Source organism: Lytechinus variegatus, chromosome 14 (assembly GCF_018143015.1).
Source record: "Lytechinus variegatus isolate NC3 chromosome 14, Lvar_3.0, whole genome shotgun sequence".
NCBI classification, from domain to species: Eukaryota; Metazoa; Echinodermata; class Echinoidea; order Temnopleuroida; family Toxopneustidae; genus Lytechinus; species Lytechinus variegatus.
Genome location: NC_054753.1, coordinates 3128931 through 3151905, shown reverse-complemented (window position 1 = coordinate 3151905; position 22975 = coordinate 3128931). Strand labels below are relative to the sequence as shown.

Genomic DNA, 22975 nt, shown 5'->3' with positions numbered 1-22975 from the left:
AGAGTCCGATTTGCGCGAGGTATAAAATGTGGGGTCGTACTAAACCAAATAAGGTAAAGCCGACGACCGAATGACCCGTAACAATAAAACATTCCTGCACTTGTTTAGGGGTTCATTTCAGGGAATATTTGCCAGGAGTATCGTTTTGTTTCCAGTACTTGTTAAGGGTAGGGTTTCACACGTCAGTACTTGTTAAGGGGTGCATTTTCGGAATATAGAAATTACGTGTTTAGGGTGCTTTTCGAGACCCCATGGTCGCGCATGGTTTCCACTTGTGAATGGAAGTGCCCCCCCCCCGGGATTGCCTCGTATACTGTTCCTCCGATATCTGATCATCGTCTTTACAATTACATGATAGCTTCACTATGCAAATCTTTCATACATTTTATTAGGGTATCGAGTATGATGCAATTATTTGACATGTTTTAGGGAAGGAAAAAGTACGCATAAATGTTTTGGGTACTGTGGGGTCGAGTGGGTACTAAACTTACTTAGGGTTTATGTTCAAACCCAGGAGGATAAACCAGTTCCACTGGACCAGTTAGACCAGTATAATTTTAACTGGTAACTCTGGAAATTGGAACATCGGTTTACTGGTCTAACTGGTCATACTGGTCCAGTTAAAATTTTACTGGTCCAGTTAAAAATTAAACTGGTCTTGAAGTACTGGAATTTTATACTGGTCTTGTTTCTGGTGGTTGTTACTGGTCTCACTGGTCTTCATACTGGTCTAACTGGTCCTCAAACTGGTCGAACTGGTCCTCGTACTGGTCTTGCTGAATCAGTTTATTACATGCATTTGGTTTGTTATATACCATGGCCAGTGAAATGTGATGGAAAAGATAGTTAGTAAATTAATCTTTCTGCTGTTATTTTGAATGTGATGTATGAAATTACACATTTTCATTGTGAATTAGTTCACACACTTATTTTGAAGGTTTTCAAACAACAATGGGTGCTATTGCAAGGATATTCCATTATAAATCCTGATTTTTATTTAAAAAACAGGAAATATGCAAATGAGGTTAACCACGTGATCAGCATCATCAGAATTACTGGTATTACTGGTCTTGACCAGTTTAATTTCAAACATTGAATTACTTTAGACCAGTTGACTATATATCAGAGGAATACATCTTGCTTTGATCTTAATCATAATTAGAGGAAATAATTATTTTAATGTTAATATCAATACTTGATAATTATGATAATATTAATAATAATTACAATATCAATAACAATAATAACAGTAATAAGAATGATTACAACAATGATCATAATAATATCATAATGATAATAATTGTGATAATCATAAGAGCAATGATCATAACAATGATAAATGATAACGATAAGTTTCTCTGAATTGCAAGATTCATTTTTCATAATTTGTTATCAAATGATCTGACTTGAAAGTCATTATTTATTGGACCAGTAACCAGAATGCAATTATTTGAACTGGTCTCTAGTTCATTTTTACTGGTCCAGTTTAAAATCAATTGGTCCAGTAAACATATACTGGAAACCAGTAAAAATCTACTAGAAACCATTTATTGGACCAGTAACACCAGTTTAATGAAAAAGAATTTAACTGGTATTACTAATTGCTTCAACTGGAATGCAATTGTTAGAACTGGTCTCCAGTTGATTTTTACTGGTCCAGTTAAAAATCAACAGGCCCAGTAAGAATATACTGGAAACCAGTAAAAAAAATATACTGGTCTAACTGGTTTTTCCTTCTGGGAAGTCCACGTACGAGAATTATGGTGTTCACCCTAAGCCTATATGTTTCTCAGGAGGGCGCTATGCTCATGTTAACAGCCGTTAAATACCCGAATTGCACATTTCGTAGAATGAAAATTGATAAAGGGCTAGTATTATTCTCTTTTGCTATGTCACTAAACATTGAAAATTGACATCACAGAATCTTTTAACAGGTTTAGTTTCATTCATCTTGCCATGAAAAGAAATCACATTTTTTTATCATTCAGGAGAAAATATCTTTTGGAAAACTAAATCATTTCTCTCAAAACTGTAGAAGATTCTAATTGTTTCACAAGTCAGTATAATTTATTACAAACAACACGTAAATATAACTGAAATAAAGTTCAATGTCAATCGTTTGTATATTTTACTAAAACATCGAACACTATAATGCTGTGTCTAGTTCCCGCTCAAACTCCGACCCTTAAACTTAAACTTAAACTTTTCGACAAATGAGACGCTTTTGTTGAGTTCGGACGTTGCTCATTAAGGTTATTCCGAAGTAAATGTTAAACCCGGAACACTACACGCCCGCTCGACTTCCCTGGGATCGCTCGAACTCAGATCAAGTTAAAGTGCGGGTCATCGCGGGACGTGTAAACACCAACTCCCAAAATGCATCTTCGACTAATGTTAGTTCTTGCAATCACCATCGCCTGCGCCCATGGTCAAGGACCAGCAGGTCCAACAGCACGTTACAGCACGAAGACTGGATACGAAACGAGCTTCGAACCGGGAACCGACGAAAAGGCCCGGCGGTTGAGGGACTGGCAGGCGATAGCTCGAGATGTCGGGGAGAGCGAGTCGTTGACCGGCTGCAATCCAGCAGGCGTCTATGTAGTCCATCGACATGGACTCCGCTACCCAAGCGATGGCGATATCGAAGATTACAATGCCATCTTGGCGAGGATGAAACTGACCGGCGTCAACGACGAGTTCGACTACCTGCTCAACATCACGGATAACCTTTATCCGATAGCTCTGGAAGGCTCTCTACATCCTGCTGGTTTTGCTGAAATGGAAGAGTTGGGTACAAGAATCAAACAGCGTCTTCCAGAATTGTTCGTCGAAGATGGTCTCTCTGGATTCGACTTCCAAGGCACGTACCGACAGCGGACGATCGACAGCGCTCAAGGTTTCATCAACGGTCTTCAAGGTCCGGAAGCAAATTGTACCGTCTCGAGCAAATCGTCAACAAGGGTAAGTTAATTCAATCCATGAATAGAGCCCTAAATACAAACTGCATTATCTTCAATATTATTCTGGTAGAATGAACAGTCCCAATAGCTGCCCCTCTTCAGGTGTGTGACAATTCAAGCTCGCACCTTCATGACCTTGGCTCTACCTATTTGAACTTTTTCTAAAAGCTGCAAATAAACTTGAAGTCCATTAATGTTCCAAACTTCAGCTGTAGTGTCAAAAAACATAAAGAGCGAGTCATAACACAGTTTTATTGAAATCACATCTTCCTCATGTTCCTTATGATTACAACCTTGACGTTTGTCTCGATTGAGCTGTTTTTCCAATTCAATTCAATTCGCCATAAATTGGATCTTGTCAATTGATATTTTGTTCAAAGCGGAAGACGTAGTCGTGTCTCCAATTATATATCCAGTGCATATTAAAAAAGTTATTCAAACTTACAGGTAATCTATATAGTCCTGTGGATATTAAAGCTATGTTGTTGTTTTTTACATATGAACAGGACACTGCATAGTTATATGGCGAAAATATAGTTGCATGCTTCTCTCGCTCATCTCATGATCCACTGTCTCAGTATCTTTTAACATGTTAATGAAAATAGTGTGTGTTTGAGGAGGGTGCATGGGTGCGTGTGTGGGGGGGGGGTGAAGGAGGGGGTGGGGATGGTTGCCGCTGCCCGGCATTTCCTGTATGGCGAGCCTATATAAGCATGCATAAGTTACCCTCATACAGTAAGCATGGTTTTACTTACATACACGTTTATCAGTTACTGCCGGGATATTATGTTATAAAATGAATCTGCCATTGAATATGACGTAAAGGGCATGATGGGACTCGTTTTCAACAAGCATCCTATTTCTATCAATATACACTTCCTTAATAAACATGGTTAAAGCATGGAGCTACATGTATGTGTTAATAGCTCCTTTGTTAAATATTAGAACTGCGTTATAAGAACAAAGTTATATGGTGGGGGGGGGGCATACGTAGGAAGCGATTTTGGCTCAAATTGCAAGCGGATATGAGAATATTTCCGGAGTGTTTTTTTTCTGCGTTTAACAGAAGAAAAAGAATTATGGAGGGGCGAAGACGAAGAAGAAGAAGAAGAGAAGAGGAAGAAGAAGACGAAGAAGAAGAGAAGAAGAAGAAAATCTATTTGGTAGGGGTCCTGGAAGCTTTCTGCGTTTTCAATGGTAAAACTATGTTCTTCGTATTAGTTTTGATACGGTCTTCAAAATGCTCCCATAATTATGATGAAATTTAATGTATCAAAGTCCAAAACATTCATTGCTATATTGACTGTTCGACGTAATACATTCTATTGTTATGCAATGTACATTTGTATATCAGATGATGTAATTTAATCGAGTTTAATATGATAAGCACCTTGCCTTTCCTGTGCATTTCAAGAGTTCAGCTTATGGGAACTTTACAGCGCAATAGTTTATCATGTTATTGGACTGTTCAGTGTTACAAAATGTTAGTTGCGCACACAGCCAAAATATGAGCCCACGTACCGTCATTATTCCGTATAGAATCGATTATGTCTAAATCCCAGATCTTAATTATACAATGACGGTTCGGTTTCTGTGCAAAATAACGATAGTGATTATATTGGCTTTCTTTTCGAGTTACTTGGGACATATAACATACACATGGCATTGCGTGAATATGGCACGAGTCGTAGACGAGCGCAATATTTGGAACGTGAATGCAGTCTATGCGATGTGTATACTACACCAATATTCAAAACAAAAATGCGAGCATTTTATTCTTTTACACGGTTTGAAAATCAATTCTGTATTGTTTGATTTCATTCCATTCTTCTATTCGATTTGAGTGCAATCATGACAATAACGATCTCGCAAAATTACGAATATTGACACTTCTAGCCCTGTCACCGATGATTTATAATATTTTTAGCGCACTGATTATTGATATTGATTTCAATATTGTGTCTGATATTTTAGCGTTTTTTTTATATCTGACATTGAAGGGAAAGAAGGAAATTTAAACAATATATTTAGTATAAAACAAGCAGATAAATGGTGCCTTTGGTAGAAAACAGGACATCAAAAACATAAAGGCTGCTAATTAATCAGTAATGGTCGTTAGCCAATATAGGCCTACTGCCAAATGATATTTTAGAAAATTGAAAAAATCAAGGTCATTGAAAGCACAATATGTAGTAGAAAAATAACATTGTGCAAAAATCATACACATTTCAGTTTTTGTTGATCGATCTGCATAAATAGTTTTTATTTTGAATAAATGTTTTGTGACTATATCTTTTTTCTTGTTGATAGGACGAATTAACTTGTACGTTCAATTCGACGACGAACGCTGAAACAGTAGTCATCGACCACGCACTCGAAGGCGAAGACCTCCTGTTGAAGTTCTACGAGAGCTGTACCAACTTCATCACCGACGTCGACGAAAACGATGCCGCGGTGATCGAAGTTGATAGGTTCGGTGAGGGACCAGAACTCACATCGGCCTATCAATCGGTGGCCAATAAACTCGCCCCCATAGGATGGACATCACCATGGAACATGACAAAAGGTGACCCAAGTCCCGCTTTCCTCCATTAAATTATCTAAGAGGTAATGATGTTTGAAAAAAACTAAAAAATAGATGTATATTTTTTCTCATTCAAGGCCTTCATTGTATATTCTCTCGATGACGATTTACAAAGGTTTTGTGCCAAATTTTCCGAAATACAGCGCCTCACTTCTGCTGATGTCGATCAAATAAATCCATCAAAGTCAACCGCGCTCGGGGCCTCACAGGGAAGTTGACTTGGCTGTGATAAATGGTTAATGATCTTGTATATAAAAGTGGCTCGCATTATTAATAGGGCACATTAATTCATAAACAGAACAACGGTCAATAATGTAAACTTAATTGCGACCGTTGAGTGTGATCATCCATGCATTGTCTTACATATCCATTTAACATGCAATATTAGGCTGATGTTTAACAAGGAGAAGTAGACTTAACTGCCCACTTATCATAGGTCGAAATAAATCAGTACTTTCAAGTTGACCTTTCATTGAATTTTTTTTCACTACCATTATAGTTAGCCATTTCTGTTTCCCCTTTTACGAAAACTAATGCTGATCTGATTAGGGAAATGAAAGATTTGGAACAAATAGGCTATGTTGAAACAGAAATCAAAGAATAAGAACAAAAAAAAATTGAGAAGAAACGGACTACGAAAAAGTTATGAGCATTTGAATATTGCAATCACTAATGCTACGGAGATCCTTTCATTGGCAATGCAACAAGGATGTGTGATGTCACATATGTGAACAACTTTCCCTTTGATGGACTATAAAATACCCTCAAAATGTCTCTTGTTGCTTTTTCTTTATATATGGTGATACAGACTCTTTGACCATGATGTATTCTTTGAAAATCCGTATTGCATGCATTCCTATAGAAAGAACACATGATCTACTGATAGGTGTGATAAAAGAGGCAATTTAAGTGAAATATATACAAAAGAAATGGGTAGAGTTGTTTACAAGTGACATCACACATCTTTGTCGCATTGCCAATTTGAGGATCTCCATAGCATTAGTGATCGCAATATTCAAATGCTCATAACTTTCTCATTATTTGTCCGACTGTTCTCAAAATTTCGTTGATCTGTTACTTTAATTTTTCTGTTTTCACACAAGCTATCTTGTTCCAAAGGTTTCATTCTCCTTTTATTCTTTATATTATGGATGCAATATCAAACAATACACGCAGGATTGGTGACCCTACATCAGTAGTCTGCTAGTACAGACTCAAATGTGCCACCGAATCTAGTCTCACTGCTTCAGACTGCATTATCCACGATGCGAATCCAAGAGTCTGAGCATGCAGACTGGTCTGTTCGATCGTCTAACTTTGATTTCCCTATCTAATATTTTCAAAAATCTTCCAATTTCCCCTCGTTATGTCTCTTCCTCCTTGTTTTTTCTACGAAGTGGAGTGTATTCTTCCATTATGAGTTATTATGCCCCCATTATGTGCCCCGAGTGTGTGTCATTTTGGAGATTGTCCAAGGCTTGGGAGTAGGGGTAAAGGAAATTGATGTTAGGTGTATATTTCCTCCTCCTATCATGCCTACCAGAGCTCATGCATTCCTAGGTTTTCTTGAGATATTTTCTGTTCCTTAATTCCTTTAAAGTAAAAGAATCACTAAGGGAGAGAGGGAGAGAGATAGGAAGACAGGGAGAAGGACAGGGGTGCATTTTTTTCTGAGCATAATAGGTGAATCGCTTTGGGTACAAAATAATAATCATAATAATATAGGGTATTTATATTGCGCACATATCCACCTTGTTAGGTGCTCAAGGCGCTCCTACACTGTAAAAAATTAAGTTTAAATTTAAACTAGAAAATCAGCACTCGTAGTGCGGTCACTATACAAGCGCTGTAAGTGCTAAATTAGCACTTCATTTTTTACAGTGTACCCGGCTAGGCTAGGCGTTCATAGTGCACACTGCTTTTTGAGGAACTACTTACGCTTAAATTGCATAAAAGCCATTCTTATATGTATTGATGTCTACATACACTTAATGTATCTCTTTATTACACATTTAACATGTAGGCCGTGTATATGATATAGCGTCCTGAAGAGAAAACCGAGTGCGAATATCTGTTGATCTATTGAAAATACATTATCTCTACAATGTTTGCAGGTTAAACTATTATAACAACTGAGATTGGTATATTCTCGTGCATGTGGCCGTCCATGGATATCACATGTCTCTCACGGGCTCATATTATTATCTGTGATATTTTTTTTATTTGAGGTTGTTAGTGATGATTTAAAGATTTATCCATATGTTTGTCCGTATGGTATCTTCACTGAGCTCCTCGGAATATGTATTATTTCAAAGGGAAGTTCACCATGTAACTTGATCATAATGAATTCACAAAAAGCATAATAGAGAAAAAAGGTTTGATTAAAGTCCGTCAAAGAAAAAGAGAGTAAAGAAATTCTACACTGTTTGATTTCATTTGATTTATTTTATTTCCACATTTCAAAACAAAACAAAGTATATACAAGTCTAATAATTTTTTCAATATTACATAATAGGCAAATATTTTTTCAAACATAATGAATAATGTACATAAATCATTATAAAATAACAACTGTACTGTGAAAATTATATCTATACATATATTAATTACTGAACATATATATATAGAAATGTGGGAGACCTCCATCTTAAAGGGATGGAGGCCTCGAAAGGAAAGGGGATAGAAAACCAGACTGTATAGTGCTTCATTATGTCGTGTGATACAATTCCAAAAAAATCATATTCTCTAATGGTTCTCGATGAATAAAAAGGGTTTATCTAAATAAAAATTTCTTTCACATTTTATGGAAATTATATCACATGACATATATGCTGCTCGTTTGGGAGGTCACAAAATATCAATACTCCTTTATTGTGACTTCCACGGATTTTCACCAAAGTAATGTATTCCAATTGTTGTTTTGCTTTTATCAAAATCAAGTTTACTGCAGAGTAAACTTCCCCTTTAATGCCAGTCTATTTCAAAAGCAGTCCTTTGACACTTTATAATAATAAAAAATAATAATAGGCATTTATATAGCGCCATCTATCTAGAAATATTCTATTCCGAGGCGCGTTGTTATTATTATTATTAGCCAAGCTTTAGCTCGAGCTGCCTTTCAGCGCTCATGCATTCAAGGAATTAATCCTGCCGGGTACCCTTTCACCTCACCTCACCGGGTCGGGGTCCGACCACTTGACCGAAGGGCCGCGAGGCCGAGGGTCCGCGAGACCGAGGGACCGACTTTTCTTTCCTTCATCGATTGCCGCGGTCGAGTGGTTTAAGACGCCTCGGTGCAGTGGCGTAACAGGTGCCTTTTAACGGGGGGGGGGGGGGTGCCAAATAATTCCCGGTAACTATATAGAATCAGTGGCGTTGCTGGTATTTCATAACTTATGAGAAAGAGACACATATCTCACCAACAAATTATAATGCGAGCACGCGCCTGCTCACCACCGCCCTAGCGGTGGTGCGAAACACGTACTGCGCGCACGAAACGTCTCTCTAGGGGGTGTGGTGCAGGGAGGGGGTGTTTCTGCTACTTACAATATAAACTTACGATCTGGGGAGCGTTTCATGAAAGGACTTGTCGAACGTTTTATCCGACAATTAAGTACCACTATATCCGACAGTTACCATAGGAACAGTGCCTCTCAGCCAATCAGAATCAAGGAAAGATGTCAGATCTGACAACTTGTCGGATGAAAATATTGATGAAACGCTCCCCAGAGGCGTCGATCGATCCTGGGGAAGATAGGGGGAGGCAAACATATCGTTTACCCCCCCCCCTATAATTCCGGATGTGTAAAAATAAAAAAAAAGATTGTAATGTTAGACAGAAACCGGCAAGCGAAATTGAACTGTTGAAATTCACAACTCGTTCTTTATTCAAAATCGTGCTCAAAATATCCGTTTTTCAGAGTAGAATATAAAAATTTTCAGCTCGCGTTTCGCGCTCGCATCACTTCTTTAGCAATAGACCCATACTTTTCATGATTAAATAGGTGAATAGAATGTCCCGTTTTCAAGTAAACCTAAAAAAAACCCGCTTCGATTTGCAATGATATTTGGTTGGATATACATCTTGTTCTTTATTAAAAACGTCCATTAAACTGTCAATTTTTTTCAGATCGAAATATCAAAATTTTCTGCTCGCGCGCTTGCGTCAATTGTTCTTTTAGTTACCCATCTTAATCATTGTTACCAAAATGCTTGGAATATCAAGCTTTCAACCGGCAACCGATGAAGGGAAAAAAGTCGGTCTCGCGGACCTTCGGCCTCGCGGGCCTTCGGTCTAGCGGACCCTCGGTCTCGCGGACCCTCGGTCTAGTGGACCTTCGGTCTAGCGGGCTGTCACCCTGGGTCGAGTGCAGCACAATGTGGATAAATATCTTGATGAAGGAAATTATGCCATGGCTGAGATTCGAACCACGACTTTCTTTCAAAGTCAGAAGACTTATCCACTGGGCCACAACACCACTAATCTTAGGGAGAATTAACGTCTTTAGAACAAAATTACCATTAAAGTATCCAAATAATTATACATGTATTGGATGGCTCAGAATTGGACATACTGTAATACCAGGCTAACATTTAACGAAATAACTTTATTAGCACTTTTTTCTCATCGTGTAATATTATCGAACCTATACAGATGACCTTGAAGTTATGCATCATATGTGTGGCTATGAAAGTGGATTCTACGGCTCATCCCCCTGGTGCAACCTCTTTTCAAATAACGAGTCTTTGGCAGTGGAATACTGGCTTGATCTTAAGCAGTACTGGACAGAGGGTTATGGCTACGACATCAATCACCAAATGGCCTGCCCACTCGTTGATGATATCCTAAAATATATGACTTCAGTTATGACAAATAGGTAAGATATTGATTAAGAAATATGGAAACTAATTTGGTTTCTATAACGGCTCCGGCCACAATTGTTCCAATGGAAAATTCGCCAAACCATGAAGCTGCTATTAAACGACAGTAGCTCTATGGCCAAACATAAACACTTACTTCCTTAAACCCTAATTCTTATATTTAAATTATTCTGAACCATATACTCTATTACAGTCCTAACTCAGGTCGGGGCAAACGTCTCAGGGGCAAATGTCGTGTCACCGGATATTGAACCAAGTCGTTTGTTGAGAGCAATATGCTCCAGCATATAATTCTGAATTAGTGACGTCACTTTCTTTATATAATAGTAAACCAATTGAATTAAACTAGACTCTTTGTAAGAAAGATATCAACTTTTTTAATAGGTGAAATTATTGAGGAGTAGAAGTACCTGAGGAGATAAGCAAAATAGAAATGAAGTTTGTAAGGAAATTAAGAAAGTCCAGTGTTGCATGGACGGATGAGCACAGGGACGTGGGAACACCATTTCATTTCTTTCCAGGCAGAACATTCATTTTCCTTTCCTTTGCAATACTTTCTTAGCATTGACAGCAGTCTATCATAAGTCGCCCCACCTTTTGAGTATTTGTCGTTGATCAGACGTGGGATCCTTAATGGTCGGAGGAAGATCGGAGTATCTCTGTACAGACGGCACTATTCCGACCGGGCTCCCTCTGACCCTTCCTCTGATTCGTGATCAGATACAATAATATCTTTAGAAATTTTATACATTCATTGTACAATTTTACTCCGATTACTCACCAAGGTCTGATCAAGGCTTTTCTCAACTTTATTTTCTGCAGAACCCATAGAGGCAGTTTCAAGTTCGGCCATTCATCTACTTTTCAACCTTTACTGGCGATTCTCGGCCTGTACATGGACACGCCCAAACTACTCGCCAGCAACTATGACGTCAGCGTGAACCGCGCCTGGAGAAGCGGTCGTATATCACCGATGTCCGGTCACCTAAGCTTCAACGTTTTCCAGTGTCCTAGCGAGCAGTACCGCGTACTGGTTCTTCACAACGAACTCCCGATCAAGGTCGGAAACTGCGAGGATTTCTTCTGCGCATATGACGAGGTGGAGTCGCATCTCACAACCTCTTCGGATGGTTGCCAATGGGACGCCCTCTGCGGCACCGATGGATTGTACCCCGGAGTCGGTGGCGCTGAAGCTCTTTCAAAGGTGTCCATTTTAACACTAATATGTGCTCTAATTGCGTCTTTCCCTTCGTCGCCATAGAGCATATGTTAATTGTATTTCTTTATCTTCCTTTTTAAACGATCAATGCTGAACACTCTATTGATGGGGTTTCTTTGAATATACTGATGACGTAGTCTTAATAGTCGTGCATTTTTATCGTAACAACCTCTGTACAAATGTGAATAATTTGCATACTTAAGGCTAAACCTAGATTATCACAATCAACTTCAAGGATCGATGCCACTCAATATCAAACTTTCATTGAGTAGTAATATTATTTTTACTCTTTTTCTAAATCCATAGACGTTCGAGTGCACAACCCATGCTTGATTTCTGTCCACAACATACCATTGCAATCTTGGTTCATAGCACAATTTTTTTTTGTAAGGGGCATTTTATACTAGATGAACACTTTAATATCTTGCAAAAGGATTTGTTCCTGGCAGCGATAATTGTCTAAAATCTTCCTGCTTGCGATTTGGGGGGCATTTTAGTGGTATACAGGGCAGCGTTGTTGGAGAGCAGGTATCAGCCCTATGAAATGAAAGTGGTGGACAAAGAGGGGAAATTTGAAATCGTGGCGTCGTTGCATAAAACTTAGTATCATGGTAACTTTGGCATCCAATGGTAACTTTCAAGGAACGATTGATTTTGATTGGCTGATGAGCATTGTTACCATGAAAGATACCATTGGATGGCAAAGTTTCTATAATAGTAAGTTTTGTGCAACGGGACCCTGGGTATTTATTTTTTATTCAATTGAGGAAAAAAAACTACACCACTGATGCTATTCCTGTTACTATTTTGTCCACAAGTCATATTCAAACGAAGATGGGTGCGCTGCTATTTGTTTTGATTGGTATTGGGGGTACTCGGGCAAAGTAGCAATCCTTGGGCTTGGTGAAGATTGAACGGAGATCTGGCAATCTTAGTTCAGTCGCGATGCACAGTCTATGCATGGAATCGTACAAACGAGACCCTTGCTTCTCATATTTTCAACCGATGCATCGCGATGGTCGTGCGATCCCCGCACGAGCTACATGTGCATTATTGTGTGACATTTAAAGGTCAAGTCCACCCCAGGAAAATGCTGAGTTGAATGAATAGAGAAAAATCAAACTAGCTTAGTGCTGAAAATTTCATCAAAATCGGATATAAAATAAGAAAGTTAAAACATTTTAAAGTGTCACTTTTTTTCACAAAACAGTGATATGCACATCTAGCATGTCTGGGGCAGTTAGTCGATGATTTCAATCTCTCACTATTTATTTTGTTTTTTATTGTTTGAAGATTTGACAATAAGGACCAACTTTATTGAACCATATAGTATTGAATAATGCTAATTGCAGTTGTTCACGAAGGAAGTAATTGTTGTATCACTTGACAATGAGGAGGAAATTATAATATTTCATATAATAAAATACAAAAGAAATAGTGAGTGGATGACGTCATAGTCTCCTCATTTGCATACCAGCCAGGTTGTGCCTAGAACTGTTTTGTGAAATTAAAGGTCAAGTCCACCTCAGAAAAAAATTGATTTGAATCAATAAAGAAAAATCAGACAAGCAATGCTGAAAATTTCATCAAAATCGGATGTAAAATAAGAAAGTTATGACGTTTCAAAGTTTCGCTTATTTTCAACAAAATAGTTATATGAACGAGCCAGTTACATCCAAATGAGAGAGTCGATGATGTCACTCACTCACCAATTCTTTTGTTTTTTATTGTTTGAATTATACAATATTTCAATTTTTACGAATTTGACGATTAGGACCTCCTTGCCTGAAGCACAAAATGCTAAACTAATGGAACTCCACGTGTTCAGGGCAAAATAAAACTTTGTTTCACAGGACAATGATGGAAAAATTAGAATATTTCATATTTCATATAATAAAATACAAAAGAAATAGTGAGTGAGTGATGTCATCACAGAGATGTATATTATCATCAACTCTTTCATTTGGATGTAACTGGCTCGTTCATAACACTATTGTGTTGAAAATAAGCGAAACTTTAAAATGCAATAACTTTCTTATTTTACATCCGATTTTGATGAAATTTTCAGCGTTATGCTTGTTAAATTTTTCTCTTTTTATTCAAATCAAGTTTTTGTTGGGGTGGACTTGTCCTTTAAGCAAAACCGTAAAATGTCCTAACTGTCTTGTTTTACATCCGATTTTGACGAAATCTTCAGTGTTATGCTTGTTGGATTTCTCTTTTTATTCAAATCAACTTTTTGTTGGGGTGGACTTGTCCTTTAATGTAATGTTCACCTCAGTATTACGTCAAATTATATGAGAACCAATAATGACAACCGTAATACTAAGAAGGTGATTAAAATAGAATAATGTATAATAGCTTTAAGAAATCATCGTAGTTTCACTAAAAAGTGATGTACGAATTGTTTTAATATGTTACCGTATACGTGTGAGATTAAATCGAATGAAATTTAAATTTCCATTTTGATAATTTTGATTCATTGAATGCTTTTTTAGGATGATATCTATAAAAGTTATGTTAAACATGCTGTGATGATGGGAACATTAGGATTGGGAAAAAGAAAAACGCAACCAATAAATCATCTTCGTAATCACTCGATTCGGTAAATTTTCTTAACGAACAATTTTGAACGAACTTATATTACAAAGGCTAGAACTTAAAATCCAACGTTTTGCATTTTCAGGGCCAACCGTTTGAGGGATTTGTTTATTTTCAAGCTTATGATAGAGAATGAAGGGGATTGTGAGTTGCATGCGATATTATGACATAGATAGGAAGGATGAGCCTTACGTATACATTCGTAATTCCGAAACTTTGTTTTCCGAAGGTTCGTTAATCCGAAAGCGAAATAAGGTTCGTTGTTCCGAAGGTTCGTTTATCACAAAACGAAATGAGGTTCGTTGTTCCGAAAGTTAGTTAATCCGAAAACGAAATAAGGTTCGTTGTCGATCCGAAGGTTCGTTTATCCGAAAACGAAATGAGGTTCGTTGTTCATTTCGTTTTCGGAATAACGAATCTTCGGAATTGCGACCCTCATTTCATTTTCGGATTAACGATTCTTCGCAATTACGAACCTCATTTTGTTTTCGGACGAACGAATCTTCGGAATAACGTCTCTCATTTCCTTTTCGGATTAACGAACCCTTTTTCGTTTTCGGATTAACAAACATCGAGGTATAGGCAATTTACGTGTTCCGGAATTACGAACCTTCGGAATTACGAAGTATAACCGAGCCTTAGATTGGGTTCGGATAGAGAGAGCGAGACATCGACCAGGGTGGGGGCAGCCAAATTGTTATTACAACTAATATTTTTACTTGTACACGATGTAGGAAGAATAAAAGTCAATAACATTATGTGAAACAAACACTAATCAATCAAGGATAATTCTGTGTATAGTGCCTTCATTTCCTTCTTAGCAAATATCAAAGCACGAAAATCTGTAATGTTTATAACATACACCCTGCAGTGGGATGGACGAAGATGGCCCAAGTTATGAGGTTTCAATTAAAACATATGCATTCCTTGTTTAAACATTATCCGATATTATGATTAATTGAAAAGGTTAAGACGCAGATAGAAATATTCGTGGTATTGCCTTAATCGTTTGGCCTACTGTAACAATTGGACGCGACTACCGACTTCCTTGCACCTCGGAACTTGCTGATCCTTGTGTCCGCTGTGACACACCGCCATTTCTCAACTTAACGCTGCTGAAAACACTTCTTAAAGCCACCCTACACGATCAGATTATAGTACTCCTTTTTTATTTAACAAATAACAGTTTGCATTGGATACGAGAGATAAAGAAATAAATGATCTTATTTTTAAAATCAGAGTAATGCAAGTAATACCAACCAAACTTATGCGTGACTGCGTTGTGGTTGGAGTAAAGTCCAATTCCTGCTGAAATTGTGGCTGATGGAAAAATCGGTTCACTCCAATTTAGAATTGAATTCGTTTTTTTCCCTTCTATGAGGCTGGCAATAAGCTGCATTTTATTTGATTTGATATTCATACCACTTTTCGAAATTTCGATCATAAAATTTTCACAGGACTTAGGAATATCGATCGATCGATGTTGATTGAATTTATTTGACAAGCATCTAAAAAAAACACACTAATAGATTGATACATCGGTGATTAGCCATAAAAGCAAACCAGTAAATTATTAACAAGAAACAATATGTGAGATCACCAAGGATCCAACAGGGCTAATCTACAATGCTGCTAAAAGAAAATCTTCAAGAATTTTGAATACATTGGAGAAAGAAATGTGCCATGTTCCAAATGCACAGTTATAAAAACAGAAGATTTTACAAAAGAAAACAAATTAAAAATAGATTTTACAGAAAGAAATAACAAAATCATTCTGTAAATCATTAAAACACGAAATATTTTCTACGACGTTGCAGTAAATTAACGACCATTTCGTGATGAAAATTCGCAAGACTACGAATATTGAGAGAACAAAAAAATGCGTTTGGTGAACTGATTGATCGCAAACTGTCACGTGAAATTTTTATCAATGATCACTCACTTCATGTCACTTGCGTTTGTACCTAAACAAATCATGTGTCTCCCTTCTGAATTTTTCATTGACGCTATAGTAGACGAATACATTGACGATGTGATTGATCAGACGGACTTGATAGAGGAAGTTAACTGTCGCTTCTCCTGCGGCACTCTGCTGCATCAACGCGATGTACTTCTGTCCCAGATTTTCAAGAATCACAACCGGCATACAGGAAATGACATAAATGACTGTGACGATAAACATCATCTTGGTCATTCTGTCCTTCTGAATGCGAGGTTTAGCGATGGAAGTTGGAGCAGGCACTGATGCCGGTCCAGGAACGTCAGCTGGTGAAACTCGATTCTTCGCGCCACAATGACCCGTCGGGCTCGAAGATTTCGTGACACCCACCGAGCCAGAGATGGCAGGAATGGGAGCGTGGTCGTTGCCCATGGATATTCGGGAACGTGTTGTATCACCCTGGCTGTCATTTGGCTCAGGAACGCATCTTTGCGGAGAATGTTCGCCATTGTTTACATAGACATGGTCTCCACTGTCATGGCCTTGGTCGTTTGATCCGTGAAGTTCCTTCTTTGGCGATTCCGAGATGCCAGAGTCCTTCGTTGATGGGACGGCAGTAGAAGTAACACCAGTATGCATGTAGGCAGTATCTTGGTTGTGGCGTTTGATCTTGCGATAAATCCTGGAATAGCAAACCGGACAACTAATGCACGCAGACAGATAAATCAGGTTCATCACAGACAGAAAGGCATAGTGGTACCCAATGGGGCCTTTGTAAATACAAACTGCACCGACTGCATTGCCGTAAGGAATGAATGGTAAGCATATGAACGTGCACATGATGTTGCTGGCGACAACCCAAAATACGGCCTTCTTTCGCGACGTTCTCAGTTTAAAGGGATTACACACCATAATGTATCTATCGATGGCAATGATGGAGGCCATTAGCGCAGATTCGCAGGCAAACAGTCGTCGAAAAAACCAAAAAAATACGCAGTTAAACCGCGTTCTGAAATTAAGGGTAGCCGCCCATATGATAGCCACAATGAGTAGTCCACTGCTGATAAAATCGACGACTGCAAGGGCGATGATAAGGATATCAGTTGACGTTTTCTGTTGCCTTTTCTGGAAAACGCGAATGATGATACCGTTTCCGAAGATGCCCACGAAGCTGCTGACTGCCATATAGGCAACGTATAATGCGAGCATCACCTCCATCTTGTCGTAATGATGATGACAAGAGTGCTGCCCAAAAAACATTACAGCAATTTATATAGCTGAAGCGCCCTCTTTTACAGATATTTACGAAACTTAGATGTAACGAAGTTTTTTAAAGAAGATTTTCCAATATTTTGAAAGAACAATAATCATTTCCCGACGAGAACGATTTTGAAAAATATAAGATATACAAAGGAAACAAAAAAATCACAGCCAAATGGGTATAATTGGTTTTAAAAGTTTGAGTGATCGATAGTTTATCGTACTTATTATCGTACGAAAATACGCCAGTGGCGGACTGTACCAGACTAAAAAGAAGAAGATATAAACAAATTTCCCATCGCCGTAATCGGGTGATTACTTGCTCATACTGTTTTAAGTTTCGTAATCACTCAACCATACATAAAAAAATAAAATCATACCAAGCATCTTATTGCTTAAAAAAAATACTTATAATAATAATAATAATTGGATTTATATAGCGCTTTTTCCAGAGGATAAAAAGCGCTGTTGATTGCATAAGACAGATTGACTGCTGCAGAGTTTGATTTGGATTCATTCGAATAACTGGCAGTTCTTATTTCATAACTGATTGTGGTTTGTATGGTTCATTAGCTCAAAATTCGTATTTAGGTCTCACTAGACATGCTAGAGAATCGAACGTGGATCCCCTAGGTCCGTCCTTATAGGAAAGCCATTCATCGTTTGTTATAATTTGTAGCAAGTTGGGATTTCCTTGCACAGATATAATAAAAATGCGATCAATGCCCCCTTGGATTCTATCTATCTACAAGTTTCAAGGAATGGTTGATATCTCGATGGATTTTCCCCCAATAGATTGTGGTCAGAAATGGAAAAAGAAAATTGAACCATAAAAGGACAGATGAATAAATAACAACATAGATGCAATGATTCGGCGGTAAAAAGAGGCCCAGTACAGGGACAGGATGATGTACTTTTAGGCACGACATTAGGGTCTTTGGGAGTTGAATAACATCGTCATGATAAAGCGTTTCCCAGAGGTGTGATTTATTTTTTTAACGAATTTTCGAATTATTTTATCTTAAACAATTTGTGACATTTATCAAACAAGAAAGTTAATGTTTATATATATATATATGCGTGTGTGAATGTGTATGTGTATAATGTAAGAGGGCCCTCAGTACAACGAGTAGTGCAGGTACTCATCATTTAGTGTAGATAAACTTGGAAGACAGAAATAACGACGAGTTAGACGTAGCTCTCAGGTTTCCTTTTAAATTGCAAGCTTTCGGCCTTCGTCAGGCCTATATACAAAAGGGGAAATCAGATGGAACGAACATAGTATTTACATGTGTATAGATTAGGTATAATATTAGGTATAATATTGCATGTGTTTATAGTACTACAGACATGACAGACATGACAGAGTTACGTTTAAGTTTTACAATGTGGTTAGAATATGATTAACATTTAACCCTAATTCTCCTTCGACAATTTTCGCGATATATCTGCTTCGCAATTTTTTTTTCACATCGCTGCTCACTGACCTTTCACTTTCATGTCTCGCGCAAATTTTAGGACCAAATTTGTGATGCCATTGTATTATCTGTCGTTGTAAGGTCATGATCTATCATCGTATATATCTTGAACAGAATCTATCGTATTTCATTATCACCATTGTATGCCATCATATTTACAATTATGTATCATCAGAATATAAACATCATTATAGTTATCATCAAATATTGGGAATGAACATATCATCTTCATTATTATCATCTTGTATCATCAATATAATCATAATCATCATAAATCATCAAGTAAAAACATCATGTTAAAGAACAGACAACGTAATAAAATGTGAAGGTATTTTTGTAAAATAACCATTGCTGGTCTTCTTTATTCATCAAACAAAATGTATTCACAGTGCTAACATTTGCCTCCATTTCTGGAGGGAAATACATGGTTTTCTGGATCTCACATTTTCTTCTATCTGTAAACGATATCTTAGGCCTAATAGGTAAAACAAAACATTTTCTTCAACTTTTTTTCCAAAATATTATCATTATGTTACAAAAGAAAAACATATGACTGCAATCACCTTTTTTTATTACAGTAAAAACATTGGTCATTTTCTTTTAATTTCCATTTAAAAAGGTTAGCTGGTGTTGCCAAAATATTATACATGAACTTAAAATTAAAATTGACCAATACATTGTCCTTAACAAACTTTAAATTAAATAACCAGACAGCTATCCAAACTGGTAAATACAGTCAAATACCTTGAACGTATTAATTAATGAAATAATACTATCAACCAATCTAATATCATTATATACATTAACATTGGATCTAAATTCCGAATACTTCTTTTGCAATAAACTTGTCACTAGAAAACAAAAAGACATGTTGCAACATAACTGAATAGCGTGTCTTATACGCGTATGTTGACTGTACAACCTTCCATCCTTAAAGGAGAATGAAACCATTGGAACAAGATAGCTTGTGTGAAAACAGAAAAATCAAAGAAACAGATCAACGAAAGTTTGAGAAAAATCGGACAAATAATGAGAAAGTTATGAGCATTTGAATATTGCAATCACTAATGCTATGGAGATAGCAAATTGGCAATGAGACAAAGATGTGTGATGTCACTTGTGAACAACTCTCCCCATTACTTTAGTATATATTTCACTTGAATTGCCTCTTTTATCATATCTATCCATAGATCATGTGTTCTTTCTACATGAGGGCATGTAATACATATTTTTTAAGAATACATCATGGATAAAGAGTTTGTATCATCATAAGAAAAAGCAAAAAGAGACATTTTGAGGGTATTTTATAGTCCACCAAAGGGAAAGTTGTTCATCAGTGACATCACACATCCTTGTCACATTGCCAATAGGAGGATCTCCACAGCATTAGTGATTGCAATATTCAAGTGCTCATAACTTTCTCATTATTTGTCTGATTTTTCTCAAACTTTCTATATTCTTATTCTTTGATTATTCTGTTTCTACACAAGCCTATTTGTTCCAAAGGTTTCATTCCCCTTTAAGTACTATTTTAGCGCTAATCTTATCTATAGGTAGAAAACCCTTATCATCTGCTGCATATACTGTAGAGCGCTTAGAGACTTCTAACAAAGTATTAAGCGCTATATAAGCAAGTGCAATTATTATCATCCATTAAATCCCCCACGAACAAAATATCAGAGTTTATCCAATTCATATAAAATAACATTTTCCATTTAAATAAGGTATCTTTATTTAGCCAAACCATTTCTTTGTAATAATTATGCTGTATATCTGCTTGAATATTTCTTGAATAGTTATACCTTTTTGATAAGAAAAAACGTTGATAACAAGTTATAATAGAAATAAGGTATCCTGTTTTCCAAAAAAAAACATTTGTTCTTAATGTTGTATTTACAATTCATAATAACTTTTATACCACCCAGTTGTTGAAACCAGTAATCAAACATACATTTATATCGAGGATTTAACTCATCACTCAAATATTTACAAAGCCAAAATAAATTCAACGACGCACCTTTTGTTTCAACATAACATATTTAGGCCACCTTCCTCTATTGTGCTAACTACATTAGTCCGTTTCACCTTTGCGGGTCGTCGCTTCCATAGGAAATAAAAATGATTTATCGAGCTCCTTTACTATTTCTTGAGGACAAGAAAGAATTTATGTTGCATAAATTATTTTCGACATAATCAACGAATTTAATATTAAAATGTTTCACTCTTAACGTCTGTTTCCATATTTGTAACAACTGTTTAATTTTTAATATTCTTTGTTCAGACCAATTCATTTCTAGACTAAAATGCATCTTTTTACAAAAATAAATACCGAAAGACTTAACATAAACGTCTTCCCATAATATATCATATGTTGAATTGTTGTTTCCTAGCCAAATAGATTTTGTTTTGTATTCATTTAAATTAATTCCAGAATATGTTTCAAAGTTTCGAATGATATTAATAGCTGTATTGCCTGATACAACTCTTGAAGGTATTTTTATTTTCATGTTTATAACCAATACTCACCCTATGGTATTATTATTTTGTCTTATATGATTTGCAAGGGTTTTAATGCAAAGTGCGGATAAGGGACAGCCTTGTCTTATACCACGCGATGGGTTTATATTTCTTGTTAACCATCCATTCGTTAATATATTACTATGGGGATCATTATATATAACTGAAATCCATTTCCTAAAACTATCTTTAAAACCATATATGTTTAATCAAGCATCAATAAACTTCCATGTTAACGTGTCGAACGCTTTCTGAAAATCGGAGAATACAATTGCATCATCGGTATTGTCAAATAATTATGCTGTAGTCTATAACATCCTGGATTGTTCTGGGACTATAAATACCACTCCTGCCCTTGATATACCCTACTTGGTCTTCATTAATTAAATGAATCAAAACCTTTTGGAGTCTGTTTGATAGTACTGTAGCAAGTATTTTGTAGTCAGTATTAAGTAATGTAATTGGTAGCCAGTTACCTAATTCCATCGAGTCTCCACCTTTGAATAACAAAGTTACAACACCCTTTCTCTGCAGAAAACTAAGCTTACCTTTATGACCTTCATTTAAACTATTTACAACAAGATCTTGTATATCAACTCAAAATTTCTTTTAAAAAACTCTACTGCATTAAGGAGAAATACACTGATTATGAATATGGCCTTATTATATATCAGTGGAAAGGTCATGATGTGGGGATTATCATTTGGTCATTCAAAAATAACGACAGTAATACAGAAGGTGGAAATCGCCAATTAAAAAGCGCTAAAATGCCTCTCTGATATACGCCTCCCATCGGTCTCTGAATTGACTCGAATTTGATGACGTGTATAAGTGTACGAAAGACGTGATTGGCTCTCCCACCTCAAGCTTCACTTGCATGTAAAACCCGTTGCGAGGGTAGGCCTATACGTTTTCTCCACACTGTCACTGAATACTTCGCTCACGAAATGAAAGAAAACCCAGAAGTTTATCTAGATTTTGGATTTTCAAATTGACGATTTTGAAGATGACGAGAATGATATCTAGAGCTAGTGACTGGATGGAGGTAAATTAGGGGAATTACGCCTATGATGATGAGTCGGACAATTCAACTTGCAGCCTTCGCTACCAACTCATGCAGCTGCTAGTGCTAGCTGCACGTACCGCGGGCCAAATAAATACATGAAAAATCTTTTCAGCCTGACCATGCATCCAGACAGAGTAGTCTCTTCGCTCGGTCAATAAAATTTACTCTAAAGAAGGAAAATAATGATATAACTGTACTTATAAACAAGTGAATATATCCGAATCTGAAGGCAAATCAACTCAACGAATAGCAGCAGACGATATGCACCGACGATAAACTTCATGTGGCTGGGATAAATTGTCACTCGTTCTGTAAGATATAATTTCTATCTCATTATTTTGACAAAATTACGAAACCTGGGGGATTATTTATCTATATAAAAATATAGTAACACCTTGTACTACTTTTAAATTACAATAAAACCTTTTTTGAAGCAAAAAGTTGAGGTAAATTTAAATTAGATGTAAAAG

The 22975-nt window shown here is 36.8% G+C and overlaps 2 protein-coding genes across 2 annotated transcripts; one reads left to right on the top strand and one right to left on the bottom strand.

The window, feature by feature from the left end:
- The first annotated feature begins 2251 nt into the window (after window positions 1–2251).
- LOC121427701 (multiple inositol polyphosphate phosphatase 1-like) lies at window positions 2252–12104 on the top strand. The gene is made up of 4 exons (XM_041624224.1): window positions 2252–2961; window positions 5271–5526; window positions 10199–10421; window positions 11248–12104. Exons 1-4 carry the CDS (start codon window positions 2377–2379, stop codon window positions 11684–11686), a joined length of 1503 nt encoding a protein of 500 aa, XP_041480158.1. The 5' UTR covers window positions 2252–2376; the 3' UTR covers window positions 11687–12104.
- A 4089-nt stretch (window positions 12105–16193) lies between these two features.
- On the bottom strand, window positions 16194–17402 carry LOC121427861 (opsin-1-like). Its single transcript, XM_041624433.1, has one exon. It carries the CDS (start codon window positions 17400–17402, stop codon window positions 16194–16196), a length of 1209 nt encoding a protein of 402 aa, XP_041480367.1.
- Window positions 17403–22975: the final 5573 nt, after the last annotated feature.